Below are 16,060 nucleotides of genomic sequence, written 5' to 3' on the forward strand. Positions count from 1 at the left end.
GAGCACTGAATATTGCATGCTTATCTTTAGAGTGCCTTGCACCATTGGCAGCACTGCATAAATAAAAAATAAAGTATAATTTTATGTTTATCGAAGTGCCAATAGCTAGACTCCCATTACTAGTATTAAAGTCATATGGATAGGGAGCGCCATCTACACGAGAGCAAAAATGGGAGTAACCGAACAGATTAAGGGCTCATTTGTATCACAAACACAACTGAGTCAATTCAATTAGTTACACATAGTCATGGACATTGCAAGGCTTTAGCCTGCTTATACAACCAAATGAAATCCCATCCATTTTACAAATATTCAGTGTTTTGTAATTGTATCCCTTCATTTTTGCTGTAATGTAGACAGACCCTTACAGAAAATCAAATCTTCATTTTTCATTTGTGTTCAAAGGATAGAACCATTCCTCTTATTCCCATATTAGTTATTTTTATTATTTTAGTGCCTACAATCCCTAGTCATAGACCAGGACCCCATGGTGCACTGCTAGACACTGTACAAACACAAGACAGTAATATTGTTCCTGCCCCAATGATGAAAGATGCCCTAATCCAGGGGTCCCCAACGCGGTGCCGCGGGTGCCATGGCGCCCGCCGGGGCTTCTAAGTGCGCCCCCGTACTGGCCGGCGGACGAGCATCCACCGAAATGCCGCCGACAAGCAGTGTCATCCAGAGGCGTCGCCGCCGATTTTCAGCGGCATTTCGGCGGTGACACCTCTGGATGACGCTGCTTGTTGGCGGCATTTTGGCGGCGACGCCTATTGACGTTGCCGCTTGTTGGCGGCATTTCGGCGGATGTTCATCCGCCACCATGGTCCTCCGTGGCTCATCTGGTGCCCGCCAGACGAAAAAGGTTGGGGACCACTGCCCTAATCTAATACAAGAGACAACAGCTGGATACAGACAAATGGGGGAGTACAAGGAAACAGTATTGGTCAGCATAATGGGCCTAATAGCTGTCAAGTCTTTCACAGACATGATGACAAAGGAGAGTTTTAGGGAGGAATTTAAAGGATTATGAGATAGCTTGTTTAGAGAGCTCCTCCCAAGCACAAACGGCAACATGGAAGTAAGCACAAAGATGCTTGCTTTAAAATTTAACAAGTAGGCAAGGCAATGGAGGCTGGCATCACTGGGAGGCAGGAATCAATGCCTCAGTAGTAGTAGTAGAGATGATAGGCAGGGTGGGGATACACTTTGAAGAATCTTGAAAGTGCATACAAGAAGCTGTTGTGTGATAGAGAGAGAGAGGGGAGCCAGTGGAAGGATGCAAAGAGTAGGGTGATATGGCCAAAACAACATTTCTTGTATGTTTTAACCAGCTGAGGCACAAAGTTAGACTGACAGGGCAGGAGACTGATATCTGTTCTCTTTTGACTATGTTCTGAGTTCCCATGCTCTTCATAACATAACAGACTCATGTACATAAGTGAGATAATCACCACCTTGTGATTTTAAATGCTGCTAGCATGCCTACCACTACCACAGTATGACAAAGGGGGAGTTTTTATCCCAATGAGTTTACAGTCCAATTAAAATGCCTTGACAAAGTTACAGTAGACTTGCCAAACTCAGCAGGCTCTGGCCCAAATAAGGTATTGTAACTGATTTGCATCTCTACAATACTCTGTATTCTGCTTTGTGGCTGTGTGTGGGTAACAGCACCTGTAAGGTATACATAGCACACTGGGGCTCAAGGCACATTTATTATCTTGAGTCGCCGAGAAAGATCGTGTATAGCATCAAATAAACACTTTTTTTTCCTCTTAAGCAGCTGTGTGGTTGCAGTGGGTAAGATAAATGTGTGGGTGTTCTGCTCGCCTCTTGGTTTACTCTCTGCACTTCCAGTAATTTAAATTAAATTAAAGCCTTTTCTAATGTGAGGAAACTCTTGAGCCCCCTCTAGCGATGAACTGAACCGCTGGCTGGTGACCTAGTATATCAGTCTTTGGGCTTTTCGTTTTGCAAAATAGTTTCTGCAGGTTTAAGCTGTGAATCAAGCTAGAGGCCAGAGACAGTTTTTACATTAAACAGACAGGGGCGCTACGGGCAAGCTAAGGGGAACGGAATCAGGGCGGGAGGAGAGCTGGAAACCTAGGGTGACCAGATGTCCTGATTTTATAGGGACAGACCCGATTTTGGGGTCTTTTTCTTATATAGGCTCCTATTTCCCCCTCACCCCCGTCCCGATTTTTCACATTTGCTGTCTGGTGACCCTCTGGAAACTCGCAAGGGACTGGCAGCCAGTGTCCTCAGGGGCCGTTGCACTTTCAGCGAGCACTAGGCCAACAACTGAACCGGGCATCGACTCCAACCCTGGCTGGCTGAACGGTCCTTTGACACGCCAGTTCCCAGCACTAAGTGTAGACGCACCGCTGCTCCCTGCAGCTCAGCTTAGTTCAGAGCACGCGGGACCCGTTCCCACCCTCCCCGCTTCACACTGTCATCTCCATTGACTGGAACAGGCCTGGCCCTTGCAAAGGGGGGTGGGGGGGGGCTCGGAGCGCAGCGCCCCTGGGCTCGGGCAGTGTGGGTGGGGCTGGCTGGGAGAGGGATGGTCGGGCCGAGCGCAGCGGCAGGGCGCGCCCGGCGGTTCGGAGGAGGGCGGGCTGGGCTAGGCCTGAGGGGAAGGTGTGGGGTTGGGGGCGTGGAGGAATAGGCGGGGCTAAGGCCGGCCGGCTCTGACAGGGAGCGGATACTCTGGGGCCAGCTGTGTGGGCGGGGCACGCGCCTCACCTCTGTCGGGCGTTTGGGCCGTTATGACCGTTGGGCGCCCCAGGCGCCCACGTGACTGGGTCAGCCTGCGTGACTCGCCGCACGCTTCTCTCGCCGGCCAGCCCAACACAAACACATTTCCCAGCAGGCTCTGCGTGGACGCATGCGCTTGGAGATCAGGACTTCGGGGCCCGATGTTGCAGCTGGAACTACAGTCCCCATGAGACATCGCGCGGCGCCTGCGCGTTGGCTGCTGGCGCTCGGGCCATTTAAATGTGTGTGAGGGAGACTGTGAAATGGCTGCGCAGGTCGCTGCGGTGCGCGCCGTATCCCGGGGCCCGGAGGAGTCACCCCCGTTACCCTCGGGGGACCGACCCGGCCGGCCCCGGGGTGGCGGCAGGAGGCGGCGGGGACCAGCTGGCGAGGCTGTCGGCGGCAAGCGGGCCAGGCTGAGCCAGCCGCTCCTAGTGGGGCCCAGCCCGGCGGAGCCAATGCCCCCGGCCGCCCTGCCCGGCCTGCCCCCGGCCGCCGCCGCGGGGCTCTTCACCTTCTCTCCCCTCAGCCTACCGCAGGGACCTCCGCAGCAGGAGCGGCACCATCACCACCGCCACCGCCCCGCTGGCGGCTCCGAGCCCGGCCAGCCTGCCGGGGCCAAGCCGCACAAGGGGAAGCGGGGGAGCACCGGGGACGGGGCAGCCGGGCGGCCCAGCAAGCGAGGTGAGGCGGCGGGCAAGGGTCTGGGGCTCGGCTGCCTCCGGCGTGAGGGGCTGGGGGCGTTCAGGCGGGGTGTGAAGTGCCCGTGGGGCTGTCTCTCCCCCCGGCAGCGCCTTCACCCATAAGCCGGGTAGGGCGAGCGTGTGAAACAGCCCAGGCAGGGCTGCCGCGGGCCGGCTCCGCTGCTCCAGTCGGTGGGAACCGCGCTGGGCACTTGCCCCCGTTTGTGAAGCCCTCCGGGTGATGCACCGGGTCTGTGAAGTGTCTTCGCCGGCAGCTCTGCAAGTCTGATAAGAGACACACAGGTAGCTCTAGAGGCCGCCCATATTCCACCTCGGCAGCCTTCCTCAGAGCTCCGAAACGGGGGCACGTAGTTCCTAACTTGCCTCTTGCAGGGCCGGGTGGAAGCGAGCTAGTAGGTGTAAGATTAAAAAGCCTGGTCTCTCGTTGCAATAGTCAGTCCTTTAACCGGTGCATGGGCAGCATATGCCAGGGAAAAGTCATCGTTTCAAGCCAGATACGTGATCTTATTTAAAGAGACTTAAAATAAAGGACTGTAGTGGCCCTATTACCTTTAGACCACTTGTCGCAGCATCACTTCAAGATTATGTAGCTGAACACCGCTTTCCCCAGCAATAGTGGAGTCTGCTGACAACCATCTATAAAGCTTTCGTTTCACTATCTTTTTTCGGGGTGCGGGAGCATGGTGGTGTTAGCGCTCTTATTTTGGAGTTAGTCTCTGTGTCGTACTTAGCTTCGGTTAATAAATCACAATATTTAAGGGGAAAGGAAGGCTTTTCTCTGCCTGGAGAAATGGGGATCTAATTACAATTTTACTGTTGAGTGTTCTATTTTCCTAATAGTACTTAATATAAAAAATACTGCTAGAGATCTTAAACTGAATTTAACTGAATAAATGTACCGTTATTCCTTCTGTGTTTGGATATTGAAGTGTGTATATACTTGAGAATATTGATCATTGGTACTAAATAGTGAGTTCAGACTCCTGTGGCAGATGGACTTAATGTGTACAGAGTACAGGTAGAGTATTGTGATGTTGCCCTTTAAAATTATTCTTAATTACATCCATTGGAAGTTCAGAATATAAATATATTGATAGATGCTTTCTTCCCATTGTATCTGCACTAATTTGTTGTAGAGTTGCTTATGAGACCTTGTCTACTGATACTCAACTGCTCAAGATAGTTAAGCCCAAAGCAGACTGTGAAGAACTTCAAAAAGATCTCACAAAACTTAGTGATTGGGCAACAAAATGGCAAATTAAATTTCATGTGGCTAAAGGTAAAGTAATGCACATTGGGGAAAAATAACCTCAACTATACATACAATATGATGGGGGGGGGGCGCTAATTTAGCTACAACTAATCAGGAAAAAGATCTTGGCATCATGGTGGATAGGTCTCTGAAGACGCCCATGCAATGTGCAGCAGCAGTCAAAAAAGCAAACATGATGTTACGAATCATTAAAAAGGGGATAGAGAATAAGACTGAGAATATATTATTGCCCTTGTATAAATCCATGGTACGCCCACGTCTTGAATACTGCTTACAGATGTGGTCTCCTCATCTCAAAAAAAGAGATACTGGCATTAGAAAAGGTTCAGAGAAGGGCAACTAAAATGATTAGGGTTTGGGAACGGGTCTCGTATGAGGAGAGATTAAAGAGGCTAGGACTTTTCAGCTTGGAAAAGAGGAGACAAGGTGGGGGGATATGGTAGAGATATATAAAATCATGAGTGGTGTGGAGAAAGTGAATAAGGAAAAGTTATTTACTTGTTCCCATAATATAAGAACTAGGGGCCACCAAATGAAATTAATGGGCAGCAGGTTTAAAACCAATAAAAGGAAGTTCTTCTTCACCCAGCGCCCAGTCAACTTGTGGAACTCCTTTCCTGAGGAGTTGTGAAGGCTAGGACTATAACAGGGTTTAGAAGAGAACCTCCATGAATTTATCCAGTTAAGTCCATTCATGGCTATTAGCCAGGATGGGTGAGGAATGGTGTCCCTAGCCTCTGAGGGTGGTGATGGACAGCAGGAGAGAGATCACTTGATCATTACCTGTTAAGTTCATTCCCTCTGGGGCACCTGGCATTTGCCACTGTCGGTAGACCGGATACTGGGTTGGCTGGACCTTTGATCTGACCCAGTACCACCATTCTTATGTTCTTAGGTTATGTTCATTATTTTGTTTATCAAACAAAGAATACTTTCCAAACAGTTGTTTGCAGTAGTGTTGTAGTCATATTGGTTCCAGGATATTAGAGAGACAAGGTTGTTGAGGTAATATCTTTTATTAACTCCAAGGCACATGATATTTGAATTTGGAAAAATGAAATTTATATTTTCAGCACTCTTAAATACACTTAATAATGACTTGGTCTAAGTTTTTTATTAATCTGTAATGCCCCCAAAAGGTACTTGTACACCGCAGCTGGTAGGTGTAATTCCCAGTGTGGGTAGACAGACAGACATGCACTAGCTCAGGTCCAGCTGATGTACTAAAAATAGTGGACATTGGGTGGCCAGTGGCTGGCAAACTTGGGTGACTTGGTGATGGTTTGGACTAGCCACCCAGTACTGCAACGTCCACACTGCTATTTGTAGTGTTCTAGCTTGAGCAGAGCTTGTGGGAATCACCCTGCCCAGCTGCAGTGTACCCTGAGTGGCTTGTGGGAAAACCTACAGGGTTATTCTGAAGTTACTTCCTGCACATCTTTGAACCTTGAATTACACAAGCTCTTTGTTGGACTATTCTAATTCTGGAGTTCTAGAAAGTAAGCAGCAATGACTAATAGATCCATCATTTAGGGTTACTTGCTTATTTAGTGGAGAATAAATATTTCCATTTAGCAGAGCTATCACTGTTTCTCCATGACAAGCTTGACCAAAATAAGTAAAGATTTCCCAGGCAAATAACATCAAGATAGTGATACACTGCGGTAAGCATTCGTTGCTTAAGAAGCCTTACTAGAATATTCCTGTTCTTCAAAGCAAAGATTTTGAAAGCTGGGCAACTGCAAATGAAACTATTACAGCTTTTACAATAATGTTCTTGGACCATACTCTAGTGGTCCATTTTAGATCATGCATGTAATAAAAGCTTTTACTTGATAAAGTATTTTGGACATTATTAAATGGATACTTGAGTAGTGAAATTATCAAGTTTTATGGTAGTAAAAACAACATCTTGCTTTTTATCTCTGAAAGCTAATGTAATAAATTCCATATTGTGGGTCTGAGTTCCAGCAGTGGAGCTGAAGATATCAAGATGTTAGGCTGCAATGCTCTATAATGCAAATTAGTAAGACTTCTGCTCAGTTTAGATACTTAATTCTATAGACCGCAAAGTTGAGCGTGTATAGAAGTGTGCCTTAGATATCTGAATTTACACAGAATGGTGTATGAACTCTTCTTGAAGCACTTCTAGAGAATTTAATTCATTTAATTCTTTCCCATAATTTTATTTTGGAGATGGAATAATTATGAATAGTATCCAACTATATGAGGCTTATTAATTAAAATTATGATGTGGGAATGTTTAGTTTTAAAACAACTTGGCTGAGTGTGCTTTTCATGTATCAGGGGGTAGCCGTGTTAGTCTGTATCTACAAAAACAACAAGGAGTCTGGTGGCACCTTAAAGACTAACAGATTTATTTGGGCATAAGCTTTCGTGAGTAAAAACCTCACTTCTTTGGATGCAAGAAGTGAGGTTTTTACTCATGAAAGCTTATGCCCAAATAAATCTGTTAGTCTTTAAGGTGCCACCAGACTCCTTGTTGTGCTTTTCATGTGTGCTGATTGTTTAATACCAGGATACTAGGATGGGATACCTTATAAATTTCTCCTGTGAGATATTTGAGTGATATTTCAGCAGTAAGTATAAAGCAATTTATAATACCAGAAAGAGAAACAAGGGAGGCTTTTACACCATTGTAAAGCAGTAGCAGGTGTTCAGTTTTGGTCTGTAAAGAGATGGCATCAAAATGTATCTTCAACAGATCTATTTCCTTTCAACCTGGTCATTAAAGACTTGACTTAGATACACAGGATTTTCTTTACTACTTCTGTTAATACTGCAGAAATCTCTGGTGAATTGTGGCTGTGAAACTGACCAGAATCTGAATTTCAAGCTGTGGCTTGGCAAAGCTCAGAGGAGCAGCAGAGAGCAGTCTTTTTGCAGAATCAGGACAACCACACTGCATCCATTCTCACGGGGAATCATAAGGCTAGAAACTTGCCTTTTCTTATATGAAAGTTGAAATACTGCAGAAATTGGACTTAACCCACTCTTGCCAGGATGTACTTTTTTCCTGCTTTGGGAGTGAGGCTTTTAGTGTTCTAGTGTACTGATAAAATAGTTTACCTTCCATCATAAATTTGTGTGATTGGTCTGGTCTGGTTCAACTTCCTGTTTCCTCCTTTCAGCTGTTCTAAAAGTTCCCTTCACTTTAGGCTGAGTTGATTGACCATCCAAGCTATCTGTTAACACATCTCCCTGAAGCCAATGCATCTTGAAGTGATGTCTAGGTACCTTAGTGTACCCAACTAAAAGTTGACATGTTAATAACATTACCATATACACATCTACTCCAATATAACGCTGTCCTCGGGAGCCAAAAAAATCTTACCGTAAAAGGTTCGGGAAAGACCGAACCTTAGGTGAAACCACATTATATCGAACTTGCTTTGATCCGCCAGAGTGCGCAAGCCCCCCTCCTCCCCCGGAGTACTGCTTTACCGCATTATATCCAGATTAGTGTTGTATTGGGTTGTTATATCGGGGTAGAGATATACTGAACTAGTTAAAGAATCACCAGCAGTGTTTTATTTCCTCTTGACGTCAGGAGCACAGTACCAAAACCTTAATCCACTACTTAACTGCCCCTGGATTCACTGAAGTGTGCAAAGAATTCTCTCCCACTATTAGATGAATGGGCAGTGTTCGCTTGAACTCTTCATTTCAAACTAGACATTCTACATGACTGTCAAGTATTGCCAACAGGCAGGCCTTGTCGAATACCAAATGCATTGTCAATATAATAGTGAAACTCTTTACCATACTGAGCAAAGGTTAAGTTTAAGTGCAGCAGTTAAAATAAGATTAATTTACGGTATCTGATGCTGATAAAGACTGAAAAGAGTTGATGCAATAGTCAATGGAAATTCTTAAATGTGAAACAGAACACTAAGCAAAGGTATATAGCTTATACTCTGTTGTATGAAGTAAATCCCTTTTAGGAGAGCATTTTGCATTCAGGCAATAGTAAAACCCCTAAATATTCAATAGTGTGTGTGTGTTTGGTTTTCTTTTTTTTTTTTAAATTAAATGTTAAAATGTGACTTCAGGAGAATGTAGGTGTTTACTTCTAGGTGACTAATAAATAGACTTAGATCTTCCTCATTGATGCAGCATATTTGTTAGCTTGGAATTATCTTACAATTTACATTGGCTCATTTTGGATTTTTAATTATCTAGTCCCTCTAGGAGCAAAGATTCTTTCTGGTCTTGGAAGACAAGGGTGTTTCAGGCCTGGAAAGCTCCTCTGCTGGACACGCTCCAGGTTGCAGTTTGGGTCTGATATGCTGGACCCATGTGCTTTTAAGCGTCCCTTAAACTGGATAGGTTCCAGCACCCTCTTTCTCTGGCATGCTTCTTCCCAGGCATGAACTCTTATCCCTTCATAGAAGTGGGGCCCTGTGGTCCAGTTGCCCTAAGCCCCCAGGACCAATGCTGACTCCCAGGGTGTCCCAGTTGTGTAGGCACTCCATTTCCCAGAGCTCTCCAATCTTGAGCTCTCTGGCTTACTGTTTACCTCTCCAGGGACGTGTGCTAGTTGAAGCACATAACACAGAGGCTTTGTAAAAGCACTCTCAACTGTTGAGCATTCTTTGAGCTTGACAGTCTTTAAAGGAGTCCAGGATCCTTCCCTCCTACTCGTGACTTATCTGGAATGTGGAGTCCCCTCTAACTCCTGCTGCCAGCTTTTTGCTTCTACTTTCTTCTCCCTCTTTCTAAAATGGCCAGTGAGAGACCCATTTTTGTAATCTCCAGTCACAACCCCATCAGCCTCATCAGGTGATCTGTTGCTTAGTTACAAGACTGCCTGGGTAGACTGATGCTTCAGAAAGGTAGCCAGTTATTTGTCCAAGGGAGTTTTTTTTCCATGTGACATCAAGGTTTAATTATACTCCATTGCCCGGTGCCACTACCGCTTGGAATCTCAGTCCAGCATGGAGTTAAAAAGACTGAGAAGGCAGACAATCTCTAACTCCACATTGAATGTGTGGCTTATGAACTCCATGTATGTTTTTAACAAAACTACAAACTGGAATTCGTATAGCATACATAGATGGATTCTCCATTTCATCACAAAAGTTTTACTTCTCTGAAATTGGAGAAATGCAAAGTATTTGACTCTAGCACCTTCCATCCAGATCTGGATAAAATGTGTCTAATCTTATGACCTCTAAGGTATTATCACCATTTCATTAATGGGCATACTGAAAAACAGCATTCACAAAAAGTGGTGTGTAGCAGATCCAGAAAGAGAACTAGATCTCCTGACTCAGGGTCCTGTGCTTTAGCTACAAAATCATCCTCTAAATCCTGAATAGTGAATTGCACTATCTAATCTGATAAAACATAATCTACACTTCATAGTTTAGTAATTATGTAAACACACTTTCATGACCGTTCCATCTACAAAAAGACCTCAACGGTAGCTGTTCATTTTTTTTTCATGGATTTTTAGAACAAATCTTTATTGAATTATATACTTGAAGGCCTACAGAGTAGTTGGCAGTGTGATCCAGTGGTTATAGTTACAGCTCTGTGGTTTATCTCCGAGGTTATGGAAGTCATGGATTTTGTGACTTTCTGCGCCTTCTGTGGCGGTCAGTGTGGCTGGCTCCAAGGCTTCCCAAGCAGTTGGCTCCAGGGCCAGCTGCTCAGGTGGCCCTGGGGACAGCCACACCAGCTGCTGCTTGAGTAGCTCCACAGTCAGCTTGGGCAGCCCCAGGGGACCAGGGCAGCCAGCCCTGCGGGTGTCTGGAGCAGCAAGCCCCCACAGCAGCAGAGGGTCTCCTCCCTTCCCCCTCCCCCCCAATTTAGTCACGGGTATTTTATACTATAAGTCATGGAGAGGTCACGGGCCATGAATTTTTATTTATTGTCCGTGACCTGTCCATGACTTTTACTTAAAAAATACCCATGACTAAATCATAGACTTGGCTATAGTAGTGGATTGGGAGTTTAAAACTCACACACACACACACACACACACACACACTTGATTTTAACAAGTTTGACTCATATTGGATAACACTGAAAATGACACAATCTGTTTTCCCCATCTATAATATTGAAACAAATGTACTTGCTATTTGTAAGATACCATGTAAAAGGTAAGTATAACCAGCAGCGTCACAAAAGACTGATACTTTAAGGATTCAAAAATAGTTATTTTTTTATAACTATTAAAAATTTAAAATAGTTTAAATTTAATATTAAAAAATTCTTTGCTTTGACTGGTTTTACTCATTAAATTGGTATTCTCTTTGTTTTAAAGGACTATAATGCAGGTTTAAAACATCAGTTTCTAGCAATCTACTTAAGAAAAGCTCTAAAATGCTAGAGAATGTAGGCTTCATAAGGTTCTACAGTAATTGTTAAATATTTTGTGTATTGTAAACTTTTCTAAAGTCACTAAGGCAGGACTGTTACAGTTTTACATTTAGTTTATATGAATTTATAGCCATGGTTTTCCTTCTTGCAGATCATAATAATAACAGTAAATTTTGTTTAGGGGCACTGTTTGTTTTGTTCTATAACTTTCAGTACTGCAAGTGAATTGAGTGGGAATACAAATGAGTTTCAGTGAAGTCCATAAGTTTTGCTGTGTTAAGAATACAAAGCCCTATGCTGTTGTTACCATGGCTAACATATTTTTCATGTGATCTTCCAGTCAGATAACAATTTTAGCAGCAGGCTAAGGTTACGATACATTTAAGCAGCCATCTTGGTTAAGTGGTAATTGCTGTTATGTCCATCATTGATGTGAAATAACACAAGTCACTCTGATTTCAGACAGTATAATAAATGATCTGTTTTGTGAATTCCCCAAGCTTTATAAAAGTCAGAACTGCTCTGATCTCTCCCTCCATTATACAAACTATATACATCAGGGGTTCTCAAACTGGGGGTTGTGATCCCTCAGGAGGTTGCAAGATTATTACATGGGGGGGGGGGGGGGGGGGTGGTCATAGGCTGTCAGCCTCCATCCCCAAACCCCATTTTGCCTCCAGCATTTCTAGTAGTGTTAAATGCCAAGAAAGAGTTTTTAATTTATAAGGGAGGTTGCTCTCAGAGGCTTGCTGTGTGAAAGAGGTCACCAATACAAAAGTTGGAGAATTGCTGCTATACATCAAGATGGAGCAAATAGCAATGGTGATGTTTGAACTACTTTGGTGCAATCATACAGGACTTGAATAATTGCTAATTTTTAATTTGTGCACCAAAAAACCACCACCACCAATGCAGATCATAAAATGGGCAGGAGAAAAAGGAGCCAGCTGTCTACAAGCAGTCCCATGAATAGATCATAAGTAAGACTAAAATTTTGTCAGACATTTTTAGTAAAAGTCACAGACAGGTCACGGGCAATAGAGAGAAATTCACAGAAGCCCCTGACCTGTCCCTGACTTTGGATAAAAATATCCATGATAAAATGGGAAGGGACTGAGCAGTTGCTGGGAGCTCTGGGGGCCCCCCACCACCTGTGCAAGCTCAGAGCTCCAGGGTCCCCCCTCCCCTCTCCTTGGGGAGCTGGGAATTTGGGGGCCTGCTGCCTCAAGTGGCAGGGTACTTCACAGCTCGCTGCAGGGGGGACCCTGCAGCTCCCAGCCACTGGGGCTGAAGTCATGGCAGTCTTTAGAAGTAATGGATTATGTGACTTCTGTGACCTCCATGATAAAATAGTAGCCTTAATCATCAGCCTCTGCCCTGGTTTAGCTACATCAAACTTGTGTTAACTGTAATAAACAGGCAAATATATCTGGAAGCTTCTGACTGTTTTGTATAATCTGACATGTCCTCAAAATTGAATCTGAAAACCTAAGAATTCAAAGATCTTGCCAAGTATTATGCCTCTTGTGACACCCATGCATTTTTTTACAGCCTTATCTCTGAGATTCTCAGGCATCCAGTGTGGCTGTGGGCAACAACTGCAATTTCTCCTGCTAGCCACAATAGGCAGCTATGGCACCTGACCTGGAGGAGAAAATGGGGGGTGGATGGGTGGTCAAGGATGGGGCTGAGATTAGGTAGAGAATGTGATGGTGTCTGAAGAGGGATAGGGAGCATTGGGCAGAAAAGGGATGGAGGTGGCTGCTTCTGCAGTTCCCCACATCCTGAGCCCCAGGTTGCTACTGTCTACCTATCACAGCCTTCGTGGGGTATACCAGGCACACTCCCTCCAGTACCAGTTACTCTTTTAAGCTCCAGTGTGAGGAGCATGTGTGAAGATCCTAAGGTTAGATCCTGATAACCCATGTGGGAAACAGTATGTGATCATGTAACTAAAGACTATATATTGTTTATGCACAAGTGAAGGGTGAATTGAAGCTGCACAAGTAGCATTAATTCTTGCATTCCCTACTTATGTGGTGTTGACTTCACACCCAACATTAAAATTATAAATTAAATCTAGGCACTGTAGGAGCCACTCCTAGGTCAGCACTTAATCTCAGCAGCTCTGAATCATGCCCTTAATGGGAGTCCTTCCATTGACTTTGGATCCGATATTTATTGGCATCCTGGATGCTTTAGGGCATTGCCAGTGAGCTGCACAGCCTTTCATCCGTCTGAATCCAGCAAGTTTAGTAGGGGGTTAAAAAAAAATCCTGTCTAATTGGCTTTGACCCCTATATGAAATGAAATTGGGTCTCCGTTTCAGTCCTATATCACTTACCCTGTTTTTGAACTAACTGGCATTCAGCAGTGAGGCCAAGGACCGTGGGGTAGCAGGGGTACTTCAGTTCCTAGCTTCTGCTCCCCTCCAGCCCCTACACACAACATGGAATTTATCCATACAATGGGAATATTAACATCAAAACGTAATAACTTGCTGGCAAAATATTATGAAATACCCAACTAGGTTGCTGCTGCATTCAGAGAAAGGTTTGTTGTATTTTGGACTCAGGTTATTACATTTCAAATGTGCCTTTCTCATATTGAAAGTAGATTACTGAAGTGTATATAAAGCTTTTTTTAAAAAAAGCATGAGATTATTTTCCTTGTAACTTGGGCTCATTTGCAGTTTCTCTACCTTCCTGCCAGATGTTTCCACAAGCTTTTTTGGCTTTGAAGACTTAACTTTGAATAAAGGAAAAAATTACTAAATGGACTAATTTTTGCTCTAAACCTTTGTCTTTTTTTAAATATTACTGCAAACTGCTGTACTAATTCCTTTTTACCACATTAGAGTGGTGGTTGTTCTCCTCTCTTCCCCTCCTCATACTTCAGTCCTGGCCCCAAATTTGCAAGTTGCTCTGCACAGTATGCCTGCTTGCACACAACCTGCAAGAGTGGGACCTAAATGTTTAACTCTTACCCACATTAGCTTCTTTCACTTATTTGGTTTATATTTTGTGGAGCCACTAGTCTTTTATGGATTGCGATGATTTATTGTGTTAATTGTAAGAGGCACTTAGGAAGCCTCTGATTTTTAAATAAATAGCTAGTTTAAAAAATTCATTTTTTATTAGTTTAATCCAAATTTCTTTTAGTTCCTCTTTTTGTCTTGGATTCTTTAAATGTTCCCGTTTCTGATTCTGCCAGACTTTCTTAATTCAAGATTTTTGTATAGTAACTAGATGTTGGTTTTTTAGTGTTTTATGTAATCATATGTGGCTTTGTTACATATATGCCAATCCAAAAGCAAATATGCTAATGTAAAATTAAACCAATGTGAAACCTGCTAATAGTTTTCAGAAGAAGATGGCTTTAGGAAGTGTAGCATTTTTCTTAATTCCTTTTTGGATAAATCTGCTATAACTGTAGAGCTCTAATCTTCCCGTTTTTGTTTGTTGCCAGAAGCTCCAGATGAAAATGGCAAAACCCAGCGAGTCGACAGTCTTATTATGAAGAAGATAAAGAAAAAGAAGAAAAAGAAACACCGGGAGGATATGAGAGGGAAACGCCTTAAAATGTACAACAAAGAAGTACAAACAGTTTGTGCCGGACTTACTCGCATCAACAAAGAGATTCTGACTCAAGTACAGAGTGATAACTCGGAAGTGACCAAGGAATCCTTCAGGTATCTGAAGGATGAGCAGCTGTGTCGATTGAATTTGGGAATGCAGGAATATCGGGTACCCCAGGGAGTTCAGACACCATTTATGACTCATCAAGAGCACTCTGTTCGCAGCAGTTTCTTGAAAACGGGCACTAAATTTAGTAACTTTATTCATGAAGAACATCAGTCTAATGGTGGTGCTTTGGTCCTTCATGCCTACATGGATGAACTCTCATTTTTGTCTCCAGTGGAGATGGAGAGATTTGCAGAAGAATTTCTTGCTTTGTCATTCAGTGAAAATGAGAAAAATGCAGCCTACTATGCTTTAGCCATAGTACATGGCGCAGCTGCCTATTTGCCAGACTTCCTGGATTATTTTGCTTTTAATTTCCCTAACACTCCAGTGAAAATGGAAATTCTGGGCAAGAAGGACATAGAAACGACGACTATTTCAAATTTTCACACTCAGGTAATGTAGATGTTCCTAAACATATATGAAGATTCAACAATTTTAATGTAGTCTCTGGATTTATACTGATGAACAAGAGGAGCAGAGTGATAATCCATGGACCTGTGTGTCTTGAAGTCTCTTCTCCCCACCCACTGGGGAAGATGATGGTATTTGTTGTCCCTGGACCATACTTGGGGAGCTCCATCTTTTGCATTCATGTCTGATTTTAGGACACTTCTAAAACCTTAATCCCTATTCCAGAGCCTACTGACAAGTACAGAGGTCTCTGTACTAAACCAGCGGTTCTCAAACTTTAGCAACCCGAGGACCCCCATTTTGATTTAAAACTTTTTGGGGACTTCCAAGCCCCTGGCGCAGCCCCAGGCCCTGCCCCATTCCATCCCTTCCCCCAAGTCCCCGTCCCTGCCCCTTGCTTGCTCTCCCCCACCCTCACTCACGGTCATCAGGCTGGGACAGCGGGTTGGGGTGTGGGCACTGGGAGGAGAAAGTTTGGGTGTGGGAGGGGGTGCAGGCTCTGGGCTGGGATTGGGTGTGTGTGTGGGGGTGGGGTGGGGTGCAGTGCAGGCTCCAGCCCAATGGTGCTTCCCTCAGGAGGCTCCCAAAAGCAACCAGCACATCTTGGGGGCACTGCCAGAGAGAAGGGAAGACCAGGGGGTCTCTGTGCAGAACAGGGATGTGCTGGCAGCTTCCATGAGTGGCATGTGGCAGGGAGCCTGCCTTAGCCTCACTACACCACTGGACTTTTAGTTCCTAAAATCTCCTGGTTTGGCTTCAGTAGCCTCTGGGAGGGAGGGGGAAGACTTGAGTTGATCAGCAGGGCCTGTGGCCCC

The 16,060-nt window shown here is 44.4% G+C and overlaps 1 protein-coding gene across 1 annotated transcript in view; it reads left to right on the forward strand.

The window, feature by feature from the left end:
* The first annotated feature begins 3,019 nt into the window (after positions 1–3,019).
* RSBN1 (round spermatid basic protein 1) overlaps positions 3,020–16,060 on the forward strand; it is a 40,938-nt gene continuing 27,897 nt past the window's right edge. Inside the window, exons 1-2 of the mRNA XM_054028369.1 lie at positions 3,020–3,444; positions 14,557–15,227. Coding sequence (XP_053884344.1) covers positions 3,024–3,444; positions 14,557–15,227 — 1,092 coding nt within the window. The 5' untranslated portion in view covers positions 3,020–3,023. The remainder of the gene's footprint in view (positions 3,445–14,556; positions 15,228–16,060) is intronic.

This window comes from Malaclemys terrapin, chromosome 4 (genome assembly GCF_027887155.1).
Source record: "Malaclemys terrapin pileata isolate rMalTer1 chromosome 4, rMalTer1.hap1, whole genome shotgun sequence".
NCBI lineage: Eukaryota > Metazoa > Chordata > Testudines > Emydidae > Malaclemys > Malaclemys terrapin.